This window comes from Vicugna pacos, chromosome X, assembly GCF_048564905.1.
Source record: "Vicugna pacos chromosome X, VicPac4, whole genome shotgun sequence".
In the NCBI taxonomy this organism is placed as follows: domain Eukaryota; kingdom Metazoa; phylum Chordata; class Mammalia; order Artiodactyla; family Camelidae; genus Vicugna; species Vicugna pacos.
This window is the reverse complement of record NC_133023.1, coordinates 14876466-14893282: the sequence shown is the minus strand read 5'-3', so window position 1 is coordinate 14893282 and position 16817 is coordinate 14876466. Positions and strand designations below refer to the sequence as shown.

General features: G+C 45.2%; 1 protein-coding gene across 10 annotated transcripts in view; it reads left to right on the top strand.

Moving 5' to 3' along the window:
* MAP7D2 (MAP7 domain containing 2) overlaps positions 1 to 16817 on the top strand; it is a 91280-nt gene that overhangs the window by 14939 nt on the left and 59524 nt on the right. The window contains exon 2 of one of the 10 annotated variants that reach the window (XM_072955805.1): positions 3326 to 3426. The exons of 8 other annotated variants lie outside the window; for them this stretch is intronic. Coding sequence is in view for 1 of the 2 variants with exons in the window: in XM_072955801.1 (XP_072811902.1) it covers positions 7424 to 7430 (7 nt within the window). In the remaining variant the exon portion in view is untranslated. Of the gene's footprint in view, positions 1 to 3325; positions 3427 to 7410; positions 7431 to 16817 lie in introns of those variants that run through there. One more of the 10 variants, XM_072955801.1, reaches the window with a different exon arrangement.

Here is a 16817-nt window from a genome sequence, read left to right as displayed (position 1 = left end):
ATATTGTTGTATACTGGGTGCTTTCAAGGACATAGTGACCTAGTGAGATATGCTTTCTCTAACGTATAATCCAAGTCTAATATCGAAAAGTACCGTAAATGGAAGTGTAAGACTGGACCATGAGGCCAGAGGTAAGCAAACAGTGACTTCTGGCTGGAGGACTGGAGACAGTCCGTGCTTGCGTGAGCCGCCACAGTCACTGGCACTCGGGTGCCCTGTGCTCAGCAGGACAGCACTGCCAGGTTCTCAGCAAGTAGTTACCGCAGGCCCATCTTCGCCACGCTTTCCAGCTTCTGCACGGGAATGGCGCTGCATTTTCTCCCACTTAGGGCTTAATTTATATATTGAAATTCTTAAAGTATACAGTTGTGCCCTACTCAGCGGCCTGCAGCCGGTGGCCTTGCTTTCCCTCTTCCTGTGAGGTGTGTCAGACTCTCCTCCTAGGTCCTGGTTCTCATTGTTCTAGCTGAGCTTTTTCTTCCCACTTTGAGCAGTTAGCATTTTTCCACAGAAGACACCAGAGAATAGAGGGACACTCTTATTTTTTGCCCTCCACCCCTCTTTGGCACTCACTGCTAAATGAAATAAAATTCAAAATTTAGCTCCTCAGTGGCACTAGCCACATTTTAAGTGCTCACTGGCTCCATGTGGCTAGTGGCTGCAGTGTTGCACAGCACAGACACAGAACATTCCCGTCATTGCAGGAAATTCCGTGGGGCAGTGTTGGTCTCGAGATTGTCTTACAGTCACAGGCTGTTTAATAGAGAGGCAAGCATAGGTGTTCATCCTCGCTGCGATGGTTTTGATAACTTCTTCCAAATGACCAAGTTGGATGTATAAGCGTTAAATCTAGATGCCTAGTCAGTTGAAACCTGACTAATGTAATTAAAATGTTTTCACCTCAAATTTGTAATGTAAAAAGGATGTTCATTTTCTGAAGACTGTTTTGTACTCCCTTACTACTTTGACGCAGATATCAAGTATAGGTTCTTAGATAAGAGGGCTCTGACTTTTTTTGAATTGTTTATTATTGTGGTGAAACATACATAACATAAACTGTGATGCTTTAACCATTTTTAAGTGTACAGTTCAGTGACATTAAGTGCATTCACAATATTGTATAACTGTCATCATCAATTTCTAGAACTTTTTCATCATCTCAGACAGAAACTCTGTAACCGTTAAATAACAACTCCCCATTTTTCCCTCCCCCTGGTACCTGGTAACCGATATTCTCTGTCTCTATTTTACCTTTTCCTATTGTAGATACATCCTCATTGTAAGTGGAATCATACAATATTTATCCTTTTTTGATTGGGTTATTTCACTTAGTATAATATCCTCAGGGTTCATCCATGTTGAAGCATGGATCTGAATTTCATTCCTTTTTAGGGCTGAATAATGTTCCACTGTATGTATAGACCACATTTTGTTAATCTTTTCATCTGTTGATGGGCACTTGGGTTACTCCCACCTTTTGACTGTTATGAATTATGCTGCTGTGAACATAAGTGCACAGAGATCTGTTTGAGTCCCTGCTTTCAGTTCTTTGGGGTATATACCCAGAAGTGGTATTGCTGGGTCATAGGTTAATTCTGTGTTTGGCCCTGCTTCTTGAAACAGTGGGAAAATTATTCTTGAGGTATATGATTCATATAACAAATTTCAACCTTATAAAGTGTACAGTTCAGTGGTTTTTAGTATGTTCACAAGATTGTACAGTCATCCGCAGTAGTCGCTGATTTTTATAGCCCCTTAGGAACCAGAGGGAGAGAGAATCTGGAAGGTGGCTAGAGTGTAAGGAAGGGGCCTTTCAGGGTTTGTGTGAGACTGTTTTAAAAAGAAGGATATTTGTAACAAATCCTTGAAATGCCATGCAGGCTTTAACAGGAATACCTGGCCCACTGCAAGGCTTTAAGATGGAAATTCAGAAAGGCTCCCCTGCTACCTGACATATTTTCAGCTACTTATGAGGCCTTGTTTTATGGAACAGGGTGTTGAATAACCTCGCAAATGGGTCAGACTCCTCAGGATGCTCTGGAAGCCTGGTTCTGTAGGATCAGGAAGGCTTTTACATGGCTTCTTTCTGTCTCCTTGCACCTCCTGTGTTTGCTTTGTTTGCTTTGTCAGATGTCCTTCCCTGGCTTGGAACTGGTTCTATTCCTCCTCTGGTTCTGATCTCAAATCCTGCAACTGCTTGTGTTTCCAAACATAAAGTGGATTGTTTATAATAAATGCCTTAAATATTTGATTTTTAGATTGCAGATGCTCTGCTTTGAAGCAAATAATAAAACTCATCTACTTTTGTTACTATGTGCCATTCATACATACCAGGGTGCTCAGGTTTTCACTCGTTCTGGCCGTGTACTTGTGGTTTTAATATTTTATGCTTTAGGGATGGTTTTATTGTGGTTTTCTGATACTCTGCCAGCTTTTCTTCTTTTTTTGTATACCGTACAATTTGCCCATTCACAGTGTACAGTTCAATGATTTTTAGCATATTCACAGAGTTGTGCAATGTACAACCAATACCACAATCAATTCCAGAATATTTTTATACCCCCAAAAAGAAACCACACACCCATTGGCAGTCACTCCCCATTTTCTCCCAACCCCCAGCCCTAGGCAACCTAGCTGCTAATTTACTCCATCTCTACATATTTGGGGCCAGCTTCTTAGATCCTTGTTTAACAGTGATTTTCCCCCCTAAACTACAGTGTAAGCCACCCACTCTGCTTTCCTTCCCTGTTGCATTCTTATTGTTTTCCTCCCTTCCTTCCCTCCTTCCTTTCCTTTCCTCTTCTTATATTAGCAGGTTAGCTATAAATCCCATTTAAATACCTCTCAAAGTGGATGGGTTGGTGGATGGGGCACAGCTGCAGGAATTCATCCAACAGATGGACAGATAGCCATTGTTGAGCCCTGGAACGCCCTCCTAAGTCACCTGCCTTCATTCTGTTACTCTGAGGCTGGATTTCTTTTTTTTTCCCCAGGTTTATTGAGAAGTAATTGACATACATCACTGTATGTATGTGTTAAGTTTAAGGTGTACAGTGTGATGGCTTGATTTATATATGTAATGAAGTGGTTACCACAGTAGGTTCAGCTAACATCCATCTTCTCATATAGATAGAATAAAAACAGGGGAAAAATTTTCTCCTTGTGATGACAACTCATAGGATTTACTCTCTTAACAACTTTCCTATGTAACGTGCAGCAGTATTAGTTGCAGTCATCATGTTGTACGTTACCTTCCTAGTACTTACTTATCTTATAACTAGAAGTTTGTACCTTTTGACCACCTTCCTCACGTTTCCCCTTCCAGGTGGACTTTCTTTTCTGTGGCTGGGCTGTGGGGACCTTGAGTGCTAGGCCAGTCAGAGCCACAGGGCTGGAAGCCGCTCTGGGATTAACCGACCATCCTGTGTGAGTAACCGCTGGAACTGAAATCAAGTGCAGTTTCTAGATGTGTAAATTCAGTCACTTGTTTCTTCTCTGACAGAAACAGTATTTGTTAGTCACTAATAGTAGAGCAGTTTCAAAATCTGCAAATACGATTGACCCTTGAACAAGGCAGGGGTTAGTCCTCACAGTCAAAAACCCACATATAGCTTATAGTCATCCCTCGGTATGCATGGTTCTTCCCTGCATGTGGTTCCTCTGTATACGCGCTTCCACATCCGCAGATCCAACTAACAAGGGATCGTGCAGTACCGTAGTATTTACTACCGAAAAAAATCTGCTTCTAAGTGGGCTTGCGTAGATCTAACTTGTGTTGTTCAGGGTCAACCGTATCAGTATGTAGTGTGCTAATTGCTGTTACTTGCAGTAAGAAAATATAGGTTGCACTTGGATGTAAGTAGTTTTTTCATTCAGTGTAGCTTTTTGCTTACGTTTGTAGCCAGATGCCTTGATTTTGAATCCTGGTTCTGCTGCCTTTATTACCTAGGTGATCTTGAGCAAGTCACTTCACCTTCCTGGAAGCCTCCTCTCCTCTGTGGAAGGGGAGAGTAATAAATCCAACTGCATAGGTTGTTGTGAGATTTAAATAAGAGAATGTGGAGATTTCTGGTCAAGATGGTGGAGTAGTAGGACCACGAGCTCGCCTCCTCTCATGATCACAGCAAAACCACAAGTGGCTGCTAAACAACCATCAATTTTAAAAGACTGGAACATAGCAAAAAAGATCTTCAACTGGAAACATAGGGAATCACAGCAGGATGATAAACAAGTTTCTTCTGTGAAGCACAGGGAACTATATTCAATATCTTGTAGTAACTTATAATGAAAAAGAATGTGAAAAGGAATATACGTGTGTATGTGTATGACTGAAACATCATACTGTGCACCAGAAATTGACACAACGCTTTAAACTGACTAGACTTCAATAAATAAGAGAATGTGTGCAAAGCACTTAATACAGCACCTGGTGGAGGGTAAGAGCTATGTAAATGTTAGCTAGTATAAGAGGGCATATTTTATTGTGTGCCTGCTGTATACAAGGCACCAGGCTAGGTTTTGCAGGAATAAGCCAAAGCCTTGTGAATGGAATCCGAGCTCTGTTGATGTTGCAGTCGTGCCTCAGCTTGGCAGTTAACACTGGGGAAGCAGAGGCTGGTGGCGTTCACATTTTACTCGTCTCTTTAGACTATAAATTTATTAAATACTTTTCAGGACATACTATGTTTCATTATAAACATCAACACAGGAAAGATTTGGCTAAGTTTAGGTTCTTGCTGAAAGTTGTAGATATTTTAATTTCTTGTGGGCAAATTAAAACGTTTTATCATTTACTGTTGGCCACTGGTAGCTTAATCAAGGCAAACCATCTTCCTCAGAATAAATAACCTTGACAGAAAGGCTAGTCAGGGTCCTACTTAATGAATGTACTAATTCATTTCGGTGTTGAGCCGGGGCAGTGTTGGCTCGCAGCACGCTGCCTGTCTCCCGTCCAGCCACACCTCCTGCTGCTGCGATGCAGCAAGTGCCGGCAGGCCCTCTCTGTGGAATTTCTCAGGCACGTGAGAGAGAAGCATGGTGTACCCTCAGGACAAGATCTGTCCTGCCTTTCCTTGTGTACTTTGGTTGAGAGAAATAGAATAAGCTCCTATTTGGGGAGGAGGTTTGGGTTTTGTTTATTTCTTAGAAAATGGTGGGCGTACTCATAGTACAAGCTTTGTATCAGTTTTAGGCTAGGAGGACCACTTTTGAGCTGACTCCAGATGTCAGAGGGTCAGCTGGAGTCTGTGCAGGCTCGGCCTTCAGCCCCCCAGGAGGACAGAGGGCAGGAGGCGGGTGGCAGGAGCCAGGCCTTGGAGCACCTCCCAGAGGCATCATCACATGTAGCCTCAGGCCCTTGTGTTGTCTTGGAAGAAAGTCTTTCAGGCCCTCATGTTCCCATCAGTAAAATGGGATGAGTGATACCTACTTCTTGGGGTTGTATTAAGGACTAGAAAAATACATCTGAGGCACGTAGCACACTGCCTTCCGTGGGTCAGAGCTGATGAGTAGCCATTCTAGGCCTGGAGGAGACCAGCAAGTTTGCTTTGTGGCGCCTTCAGATGAGCACAAAGACCAGGCCAGTCAGTTTCTTTTGGTCAAAATAACATCCCTCAGTTATCTCATCCAAGGAGAGGGAAAAAAAGCACGTGTGACACGTATGCTGACGCTCCTCTGTCCCATCTGCTCCATGCCAGACTCAGTTCATCACCTGGAAGTTGCCTCGACTTTCTTCCAACACCACGCTCTGGACAGACGTTGCCAGTCGGTCAGGGTCAGTAGGAGTGACACAGCCAGGTTGTCTCCCCTGCAGCACGTTGTGTGGGTGAGGCTGCTGACCTGCACCCTGACTCTTCCGTGGCGGTGCCTTTGAACATGCTGTCTAAACACGAGCCTGGCGGAATCACAGTCCTGTAACTGTCTTTGCTCTGTTTTACAGCAGCTGGTCTTTTCTACATGTCACCTGTGTTAGTCCTCGTTTTTTTTCTAGCTTCTATTTCAGCGGCATCTCTTTTAGTGTAAAAATCCCCAGAAGGCATTTCTACAAATGGCCTTGACAGAGCCTAAGGACACGTGCTTAAAAGAAGCTCTTGGTCCACTCTGCAAACATTAATTGAGTGCCTGACATGTGCCAACCGGTGATGTGTGGCAGATACAACATAGCCCTAGTTTTCCAGAGCTCAGTCTGCAAAAGATCAAAAGTGGACAAACCGTTCTTTTATTTAGTCCTTCCCTCCACCCTGTGGCAAAGGCAGAACTCAGTTTACAAGGAAAACGCTGGCTGAGAGAGCTGTTTCAGTTTACTAAGCAGCTAGTGCATGGGGCCAGCATCGTTTTTAGCAGCATGCTGGTACGGGCTTTGGCTGGGGACAGCCCCTTGCTGGCCAGCAGTGGGGCATCCACGCAGGAGGATGGACAGTGAGGCGGGCTGCTGACTGCCTCCCCAGCAGCCATTCTTCCCTTCCTACAGAGCTGGGCTGTTGGGTGGTCAGTGCTGGGGCCAGGCTTTGAGTCACTTCAGGCCTAAGTCATTCTTGGTGCCCCATTCCCCTTTGCCATGTGTTCACTCTCCTGGCCTTCCTTGCAGCCATGTGACCCGGTACCAGCCAAGGAGACTTCTGGGGAAGACCATTGGGGATCTTTTTGGCACCAAAGGGAAATGAGCATGAGGAGAGAGCCCCTGCCTCCCTATTTTGGCTCCTCCCCTCTCCATCCCACTTTGTCTGCTCTCTTGTAAGAAGGTGATGCTGGAGCCATGGCAGCATCTTGTAATCAGGAGGGGAGCCACACTGAGAGTGACTGAATAGAGAAGCAAAAGGGTCTTGGGTCCGCTGGAGTCTTCCACCCAGGACTCTCTTCCTGAACACCTCTTGATAAACGGGATCACGAATGGCTTTGTGGTGAAAGCAGTTTAAGCCTGGGCTTCTCAGAGCGTGTGATGTATGGATGGCGACATCGTCACCACCCGGGAGCTTGTCCGAAATGTAAACCCATGGGCCCCACCCAGCCCAACTGAATCAGAGTCTTTGGGTGGGGAGGCTCGGCATTTTTGTTTTCAGAAGACCTCCAGGTGATTCTGACGTAAGCTCAAGTTCGAGAGCCACTGATTTAAGTCATTGTAGCCTTCCTAAACCTTATCCTGGCCAGGTCGATAAGGAAAGAGCTGCCATTTACCAGTCAGTTCTCTGTGTCCAAATGAGGACCGGCTTTGCCTGTTGGCAGCCAAGTTATGCCAGTGGCGGTGACACAGATCTGTTGACTCAGTGGTTTGGATGATGCTTTTTCCAGGGGAGACCAGTCAGACCTGCCTGGGTTCTGGGGTGTCAGTGTCTGGGTCTACAGGCACCTGTCTGAGCCCAGCCGAGCCCTCACGCCCTGCCACTCCCTGAGGAGCCCTGGAAGTGTTTGGCCCTCAGAACTGAACATGACAGGTAGAGGTATTTGTTTTTCCCTGAGTAAAAGAATTCTTTTTTTCAATCAATAAAGGGGGTGCTGGAGAAGACACCAGACTTAAAGGTCTCACAGATATGAGAATGGAATGGTATCTGAGGTGTTCAGGCGACATGTACTTCCTGGGAGCCTGCCCTGGGCTGAAAGCTGGGAGAGCAGTGGTGGGGCTAGACTGTCACAACCACAGGAATGGTGGGGGATGGGGCTGGGTGCACACAGACTTCTCCTTCTTGGGGTACCCGGGTAAATCAGGGAATGCTTCCTGGAGGAAGTGGCTACTCAGCCGACCCTACTCAGAGTGTGTGTGCTGGGGTAGGGGAGAGGGCGTTCTGGGCAGGGAGCAGAGCTTGTGCAAAGAGCTGGAGGTGAGAGAGACCCTGGCTCCTTGAAGCTGGAGATAGGAGCTCGGTGTGGCAGGAGGGTAGAGTCCCCTGGGAAACGGTCCTGTTCGAGCTCTCAGACCCAGGGACACATCTGAGAAACAGGTTGAGATGTAGACAGAATGATATTTAAATGACTTATTAGTGTGAACTGTGCTCTCATTGTCTTAAATGGAAATGATTTATTTACTGCTTTTTATTATGGCCCATTAAATACTGCTTGGACGAAGCAGGCCATGTCACAAACACTGCTTTCATGTCCCTCCCTGTCCCACCCTGTTCCCTCTGCGATTTATTGTTAGGTAAATATTGATATATACCATTCCTGTGAGCAGAGGCACTTGCTGACTATTTATTTGGGACCTTTGTAAAGCTTCTTTATCTCACCAGGCCTCCCTTTTCTGCTGCTATGAAGTGAACTAAAACAGTATTTCTCTCATGTGTCCGTCCAGTCGTAGGAATGAACCATCTGGGCTGCTTGTTATAAATTCAGGTTCTCTGCCACCTCCTGGGAGATATCAGTTCACCAGGTCTGAGGAGGCAGTTTGGGAATCTGTATATTTTAAATTGATTTTATGGATTGTGTGTGTGTGTGTGTGTGTGTGTGTGTGTGTGTGTATGTAAAATTTATGTACATACTTGGGCATAAATTGTATGTATAATTTCTATACAAGAAATGCACCCATCTTAAGTGTACTGATAGATGTGCCTTGATGAATGTACACACTCCCACAATCACCACCACAATCGGAGTACAGACCAGACCGTTCCCGTCACAGCCCCTTGCAGACGTGCCCCACCCTCAGCCCGTGGCAGACACTGAGGTGCTTTCTGTTGCTATAGATTAGTTTTCCCACTCTAAACATTTCGCATCAGTGGAATCACATAGAGCGTACTCTTCTCTTCGGCCTCTTTCACTCAGTATGTTTTTGAGATTCATCCGTGTTGTGTGTGTAAAAGTAATTCATTCCTTTTATTGCTGAAGACTAGTTCTCTCACTTAGAATGTACGAGTGTTTTTGCTGCTTTGCCGTTTTAGCCATTCTCTTGTTGGTGGACAGTTGGTTTGTTTCCAATTTTTGGCAGTTATGGACACAGATCTGTGAACATTCACGTGCACACGGCTTTGTGGGCACACATTTGCATTTCTCCCGGGTAAATCCCTGGGAGTGGGATTGCTGGGTCATATGATAAATGAATGCTCTAACTGGGAAAAGAGTGGCCGAACTCTCTTCCTAGGTGGTTGTACCAGTTTACACTCTCACCTGCAGTCTAGGAGAGTTCTGGTTGCTTTGCATCCATGCCGGCACTTGGTATGGTCAATTTTTCTGTTGGATTTAAATTTTTTTTTTTTTGCCATTCCAGTGGTTGTATAATGGTTTGTTAGTTGTGGTTTTGCTTTGCATTTTCCTGATGATTGAAGATACTGAGTATCTTTTCACGGGTTTCTTGGCATGTGAAATGTCTGTTTACATCTTTTGCCCTTTTTTTATTGAGTTGTTTACATATTTAGCTGTAAGAATTTTTTATTTGCTTATATTTTATTTCAGACTCTATTCACAAGTAAGATTGGTCACTAGTTGTCTTTTTATGTTAAACTGAAGTTTTTTTTAAATAATTTTTTATTATAGTCTGAATACAAGTTCTTTGTCAGACATCTGTATTGTGAATATTTTCTCTTTGTCTGGTTTGCCTTTTCATTTTCTTAACAGTGTCTTTTGAAGACCAGAAGGTTTAAATTTTGATGAGGTTTGATTTATCAATTTTTTTCTTTTAAAGTTTGAGCTTTCTGTGTTCTGAAAGATCCTTGTGTACCCCAAGGTCATGAATATTTTCTCCTATGTTTTCTTCTAGAAGTTTTATAGGTCCATCTTGAGCTAATTTTTATATATGATGTGAAGTATATGGATCAAGTTTCTTTTTTTTTTTGCATATGGATATCCACTTGTTCCAGCACCATTTGTTGACAAGACTTCTTTTTCCCATTGTATTATCTTGACACCTTTGTCAGATATTCGACTGCTCATATCTATGTGGGTCTGTTTCTGGACTCTCCATTGTGTCCTGTTGATCTATGTCTGTCCTTACTCCAGCACCACACTGTCTTGATTACAGGAATCTATATTTGTAAAAAGAACCCCTTAAAGATTCTCAGAATCATGTCCACTTGGGAAACACTCTTATTAGATTTTTCTAAGGCTCCTTCCAGTGATGACAGTCTTAAGTCTGTGTATTCCTTCCAGCTCAGCCTCAGTTTGTACCCCAGCTCCAGTGGGGTCTACAGACCAGAAGAGCAGCATCACCCAGGAGGTTGTTCAAGATGCTGATTCTGGCCTTGCCCGAGACCTACTGAGTAGAACCTGCATTACAATGAGCTCCCCAGAGGGTTCCCATCAAGGTTGCATAGCAGTTCTCTAGCTGTCATTACCCTGAAGCAGGGCTTTACAGATTTTTGGATCATTAATAATTCCACAGTTAGACACACATATTACAATGTACATATCGTTGTAGCTGAAACAGGTTTTTACAAAACAGTGCTTACTCTTCCTATTTGGTGCTTGCTCTTCTAGTCCTTTCCTCTCTGACCCTATTCCTCCCTCCCTCCCTTTCTTCCTATTACGGCTTTCTTCAGGTGTAGTTGATGTGCTGTGAGCTTCACCTGCTCTAAGTGAACAGTTTGAGTTTATATGATTGTGCAGCTCTCTCCACATTCAGGTTTTAGAACACTGTCCTTGTCCCAGAATATTCCCTTCTGCCTCTTTACAGTCAATTCTACTCTATTTATTTTAAATACTGGTCGCTACCTACAATTTGCAAAGAGTCCCAGACTCAAGTTGGACCAGCAGTGTAGCAGCAATGCTCAGACTCGGCTAAAGTTGGCTTCTTATTGAGCCAAGGGCCCTGAGACATGGCTTCCAAGCACAGAATTATTTTTACACTGAAAGTTATTTTTTAGTGTATTTCTGTCACATAATAACACATCATATATTTACACAAACTTTAATGTGTAGCATTTAGTTGCTGATACCATAAGTTAAAAGAATATTGACCTTCTTAAACCCCTGAGTTGATTTCTCTATGTATTTTTGAGCCTGGACTGGCTGGTCATGAGTTATACCATGACGGTTGCAGAGAGGTAAAAAGATCTCAAGTATTTTGCTTAGTCACATGTGTCCGAAATATTGTAATTTTTGAAAAGACAGAGGGCTAGGTTTGTGGTTTTCTTGTCCGAGGCAGATTCTAAAAGTCCTTTGGGTGAGTTAGAAGCCCAGAGTTGAGTATGTGTTGTAGGTTTCCGTTGTGAATATAGAATATATTTTCCTCTGTGGTCAGTGCCTTTAAGGCAAGGCCTTGCCTTTCACCTCTAGGCAGCTGTCACCTCCCAAGTCTGTACTCAGACCATGTGAATTTGCATCTCACCTCCACCATTTACCAGTTGTGTGACCCCAGGAAAGTGTTTAACCTCTCAGTTTCCCTACCTGGAAAATGGGGACAATAATACTACTTACTTCATTGATTTTGGGGGAAAGTTTAGTGAATTTAGAGATGTGAAGTATTTAGGACCAGGCCTGGCATGACTGATGGTGGTTATCATCATCCATCATTAGTCTCTAGACTAGCTGTTACTGAAATCCATTTAGTGCTTTTCCAAACTCCACAAATTCCTTAACAACCAAACTTAACGCATCACTTTCTGTTTCTGTCACAAATGCCTATTTGTGTAGCATCTAGCTCTCTGGGCTAGAATTCATCCTTCCCTTTCTGTTCCACTCCTGTTGAAATCCCCAGGAACTCTCATCTGGATTATTCATTCACTGGGTAGCTCAAATGACAGGACAGGATTTCTGTGGACCAGGCCCTGGAACCACCTGGGTGGGCTGAGAGGACAGGATTGGGTGCAGGGATGGCCTGAGCAGTGGGGATAGGGCTCTGAGAAGGACAAGGTGGCACCTCAGGGCTCCCTTGTATTTGAACTTTTACACGTTCCCAGTAGACGCCTCCCTGCATCGAGTGAAGGTCTTAAAATGAAATGGACCAAATGGCTTGTTACCAGCTTGAATGATCACCTGGAGAAAAACTTCAGAAAGTGTTTTATCCCAATACCTGCTCTTTGTCTTTTGTTTCATGTGTTTGGTGACCATCGCAGCTATGGTGTGTGTAGGACCATCAGGCGCTGTCCTAAGCAGAGAACTCCAGTTTTGAAACCTCAGGAAGTCGATACTGAGCTCGATGAATGTACTCAGTGCTGTGTTGATGAGTGAAACCTCGGGTTGCCTTGGGAACACGGAGGACCTTCCTGTTACTATAAAAAGGGACGCAGTGGCTACAGTTGTGAGGCAACCTGCATTTTACTGATTCTTTATGGTAAAAAAAAATGCCCAAAGAGAAATGCTTTATTTTTAAAAATAACTTTGATCAAACACCTAAAACATCCTTTTTGTGCTGATCAAACCAAGTAAACCCACTTTTCAAATGCTTGTTGGATTTTACAGGAATCAAAGATGCTCCATCCATCTCCTTTCTCCCTTTCTTCCCCGTCCTCACACAAGTGGGCAGGATATTTGTTGTAATATACAGTGCAGGTTGTTTCCGTCAGCAGGGATTATGATTAAGGGTATGGCTTGTACTAAGGTCTTTAGGAGGGAACTTCTTTGCCCCGTCGGGCTGTGAAGGCCAGGTGAAGGCACAGGGAGGCCCTCCCAGGGTAGCCTGTTGAGGGGGTGACCTGGCCATGGAAACCTCAGTCCGAGTCCCAAGGGCAACACATTGTTTTTGCCTCCACATTGTTCTGGATTTGCACTGTGATTTCACTGTGCTGCCATCCAGGAAAGTGACACTGGGGCAGTTTGTTCCATAATGATTGTTATAAAACCCTTACCACTACTGTTAATGCCATGGTCCTACCTACGGGAACAAATCATGCCTGTTGATGCTGTCAAACACCTGTAAGATATTTCTTGATTCTCTATTTTTGAAGAATTTTAAAAATACAATGGATATTACTATAAATTGCTACAATTTTAAAAGCTACCCAAATGGGACTCATGTTATTCTATACTTACAGTTTTCTAGCTTTTTTCATACTGCTTTATATTGATGGTCCACAAACCAAAATGGGTTCAATGTAGAGGAGGTTTTTCTACTTGTGGCATGCAGGGCAGCTTACTAGAGCACAGTTTCTGAAACTCTGCTGACACTCCTGACTTTTGGGGCTGAGTAATTCTTTGGTGTGTGTATTGGGGTGGGGTGGGGTGGGGCCGTCCAGGGCACTGTAGGATGTTCAGTAGCATCGCTGGCTTCTACCCACTGGATGCCCGTAGCACCCTCCCCTCCCGTTGTGACAACCCAGAATGTCTCTGGACACCACCTAGTGTTCCCTGGAGGACACAGTTGCCCCTGGTTGAGAACCACTGTGTTAGGGTCTAAGGGTTGTGTAGCATGCTGTTTTTAAAGGCAGCGGTCTTATCCACACTGATTTGGGGTCAGCTGTTGTAGAAATGTGTGTAGTGACCTTTAAGTGCGACATTTTGACTAATTTAAAATGTGAATCCAAACCTGGTGTGCAAGAAGGAAAGAAACTGTGACAGCCACAATAGTCAAGTCGGCCACACTCAGACACAACTGTAGTGCACAAAAGGGCATTTGCAATGTGTTTCCCAGAAACAGATAATCAAGATTCATGTTTTACCTTTTCTCTTGTCAGTGTCACCACCGGTGATCTTACTGTTTTCAGAATAAACGTTTCCACCAGCAGCAATAAGTAGAATTTTAAGATTCCTGTGCCTTTTGTTTTTCCAAAGAGGTATTTAGTGGGAATGAAGTGCAGTAAATTTAATTAGCCAGCTGGAAATATCTGCAAGGCTGTTTAGGAAGGCATGCCTGACTGCCCTGAACGACAGAGTGGGGGCACACTTTGCTCTGCTCTCTCAGTTTGAAAAAGAATCTATTTGAGCCAGGAAGCTGTTTCTGCCTCAAGGCCTCAGAATGCCCTTGAAGATCGTCCTTGTTGAAGGATGCCAGATGCAGGGCTGGTAGATTGGGATGGGACATGCTTTTGTGGGAGAAAAGGAACAGAAGGTTATTTTAAATTTCAAAATTCTTTATGTGTCTTCAAATTGTTCATAATACAAAGAGTGATTTTTTCCCCTAATCTCTTTATTTCTCCCTTTGTATTTGATTTTAAAACTGAGGAATCTTTTTGGAACTGCAGGCCTGAGCACTGCACTGATGACTTGAGTTCGATTCCAGTAGCCCTATCAGTGCCCCTCGATGCGCTGGCATAACTGAGGGACCATCTCTGATGCGGGGCTGAGCCTCCAAGAGCTGAAACGGGGAATAGAGGGGTCTGGAGCAGGAGGGGTCACTTTGGATGGTTGAATTGCTCAGCAGTGGTTGAAGTTCAGGTCTGGAGCCCAGTGAGATGACTGAGGAAAAGTGGGCAGCCTGGACACAAGGGCTCCTGCCAACTCTGTAACAGTGAGGGTGGAGAGACCCCCCTTCACCTGGGAGCATGTCAGTGTGTCGAAACACTAAGGAAACAAGGTCAGAATGAGGGGCTCGGGACAAGGGGGTTTCTGGCCTGCCTCGCTCATGCTCAGGACGCAGCTCTTCCCACCACAGGGACTCGGGAATCTGATGGGCACCTGGGCCAGGAGTGGCCTGAAGATTGACCAGAAGGGTCTCCAATGACCCTTTGGGATCCTTTACATATCTTTGCTTTCGTGGTGATTAAGCATACACAGCAACCTGAGGAGAACATCAAGTGGCAGTACCAACAGTGGGAACACCACAGGTTAATTCTTCTTTACCAGCTTTTACCTACTGGATTCTGTCCACAGTTTCAAAGGGAGATTTTTAAGTTTCTTGTACTTTGTTGCTGGAAAAAGCAAGTAAGAAGTGTCGTCTTCTTCCCCCTGTGTCTGGCCCTCTCTCCAGATGTCCAGGGCCTTTCTGAGTCCTCACTGTAAACAGCCACTTCCCCTGGTGTGCAAGCCCAGCACCCACGTCTGCCCCACCACTGGAGGGCAGTCCTGGGCAGATTTACAAATGGTGGTGCCTGACATTTACTGAGCCACGACTGCACAGCAGGCAGTGTGCTGAGCAGAACGCGCATGCGCACCCACAGTCTCTGTCTCTCTTTCTCTCATCCCGCCTTCCCTCCTCCTCTGCCCCTCCCTCGATGCTCCAAGATATCTGTGGGAGCGGAACCTATGCCCCTCTGATTCCGGAGCACTCACTCCCAGGCACTGAACTCAGCTGGGGGATAGGAGGGCTTTTCAAGGGCCATTCTGTCCGCAGATTGGAGCCTTACCCCTAGGTTGGAGCAGATCAGCCTCCAGATGCTCATGCCAAAGCCCCCTGTGTCAGTGTGTCAGAGTGTCTCCATCTCTAAAGGACCCTGAGGCCAAGTTCGGAGGCCTGGCCCTGCGAGCCCTATCCATGGTAGAAACCTCTACACTTGCTCTGCTATCCGTGCTTGCTCCCTTTTCTGGTGCCAGTTCCCACTTCCCTGGTTTTTTTGTCATCACACTTGGCGGGATGGGTAGAGTCCACATTCCTGTAGCTGCAAACAATTCTGTGATGATAGGGGCGGGGGACACAGAGCGGAGGGGCATGGAGGTGGGAGAGAGAAGGTCGGGGGAGGTGCCTCAACGTGGAGCCACCCAGCTACCGTGGCAAGCCCCCATGCTTGGCTGGTGAGGAGGAGGGTGGAACACTCCACGCAAATTATGACTCTTTAGCATAGGATTATTTTGAGAAACTACAGACACCAGAGGAGCTCTGGGAACTGTAAAAGTTACTGTTTTGTAAGGGAAATCTGCATTTATAAATTGGCATTAGAAACGGGGCCTGTGCTAGGAAGACAGCTTTTACCACAGATAACTTTTAAACCAGAGATAGAGGAAGAGAGAGACTGACTTACCTGTATCGCAGGGCAACCTTTGTTTACCAAACAGTTCCTCCTCTCACCTTCTGGAATTGTACTCCCCCCCATCTTTCTTTTGCCTTTAGCTGAAGATTGTATTCAGGGTAGTGATTTGGACCATCTTGGAGAGTTTTATTGTTTTCCTGGGAATCTCCTATGTATACATGAGGTATATATTTAATGAACTTCCGCATTATACGGTGTCCCAGCCAAGAACTCAGAAGGGTAGAGGGAAAGCTATGTAGACTTCATTTAACATGTTGTGAGTAGAGTATGCTGTGCATATTTGGTCCTTTTGAAATGATACATACGTGTATTAAATTTAATATAGAAATACAGGAATACAAGTAGCTCCTGCCTCTCAGATGAGGAGCCAGGGTGGGAGGGAAGTTTGTGCATCATGGTACTCCAGTAGATCATTAATCGAGTTGAGTTTTTCTAGACATTCATTGGCTTCTTTTAACTCCCTTTGACTTCGTTCACCTCGCCTTCTAAGTGGATCACCAGCTCGGCAGAGCAAGTCTTAGAATGGAAACTGGGACCTCTTAGGAAGTTGTGGGGGCTTTCCTGGGGGAATTTTATGGGCTTCTCGGGAAGACTGAAGGGTGGAGCTTAAGATTCCATGGCCCGGGGCTTGGGCCCAGTGAGTGGCTGCCACAACTTGTTCGGTCTGTGTTCTCATATATCATCAGGGAAGGGAGCCACCTGGGACTACTCCTGCTGCCACGTGTTCTCACAAGGCCCCCTCCCTGCCACCATAACCCTGGGAAGTAGGTAGTCAGGTTCCTGCTGTACAGAAGAGGAGCCCGAGGCTTTGCGATGTGGAGGGACTTACGCAAGCTCCTTTGCCTAGGGTACTGTTGGACGGGCCACACGGCTGGGGCCTCGAAGCAGCCCTCACGACTGAGCTTTACATATGAATGCGGAAGTGATCCAAACGGAGACAGCTTTACTGGTGGCTGTAGAAAGAGCCAGGCCTTATGGACAGTGCTAGCTGGGATCTGGTGTGAGGTGGAGACAGTTAAAGGCCTGAGAAAGGCAGGTTAACAGGGACCCTAGAAG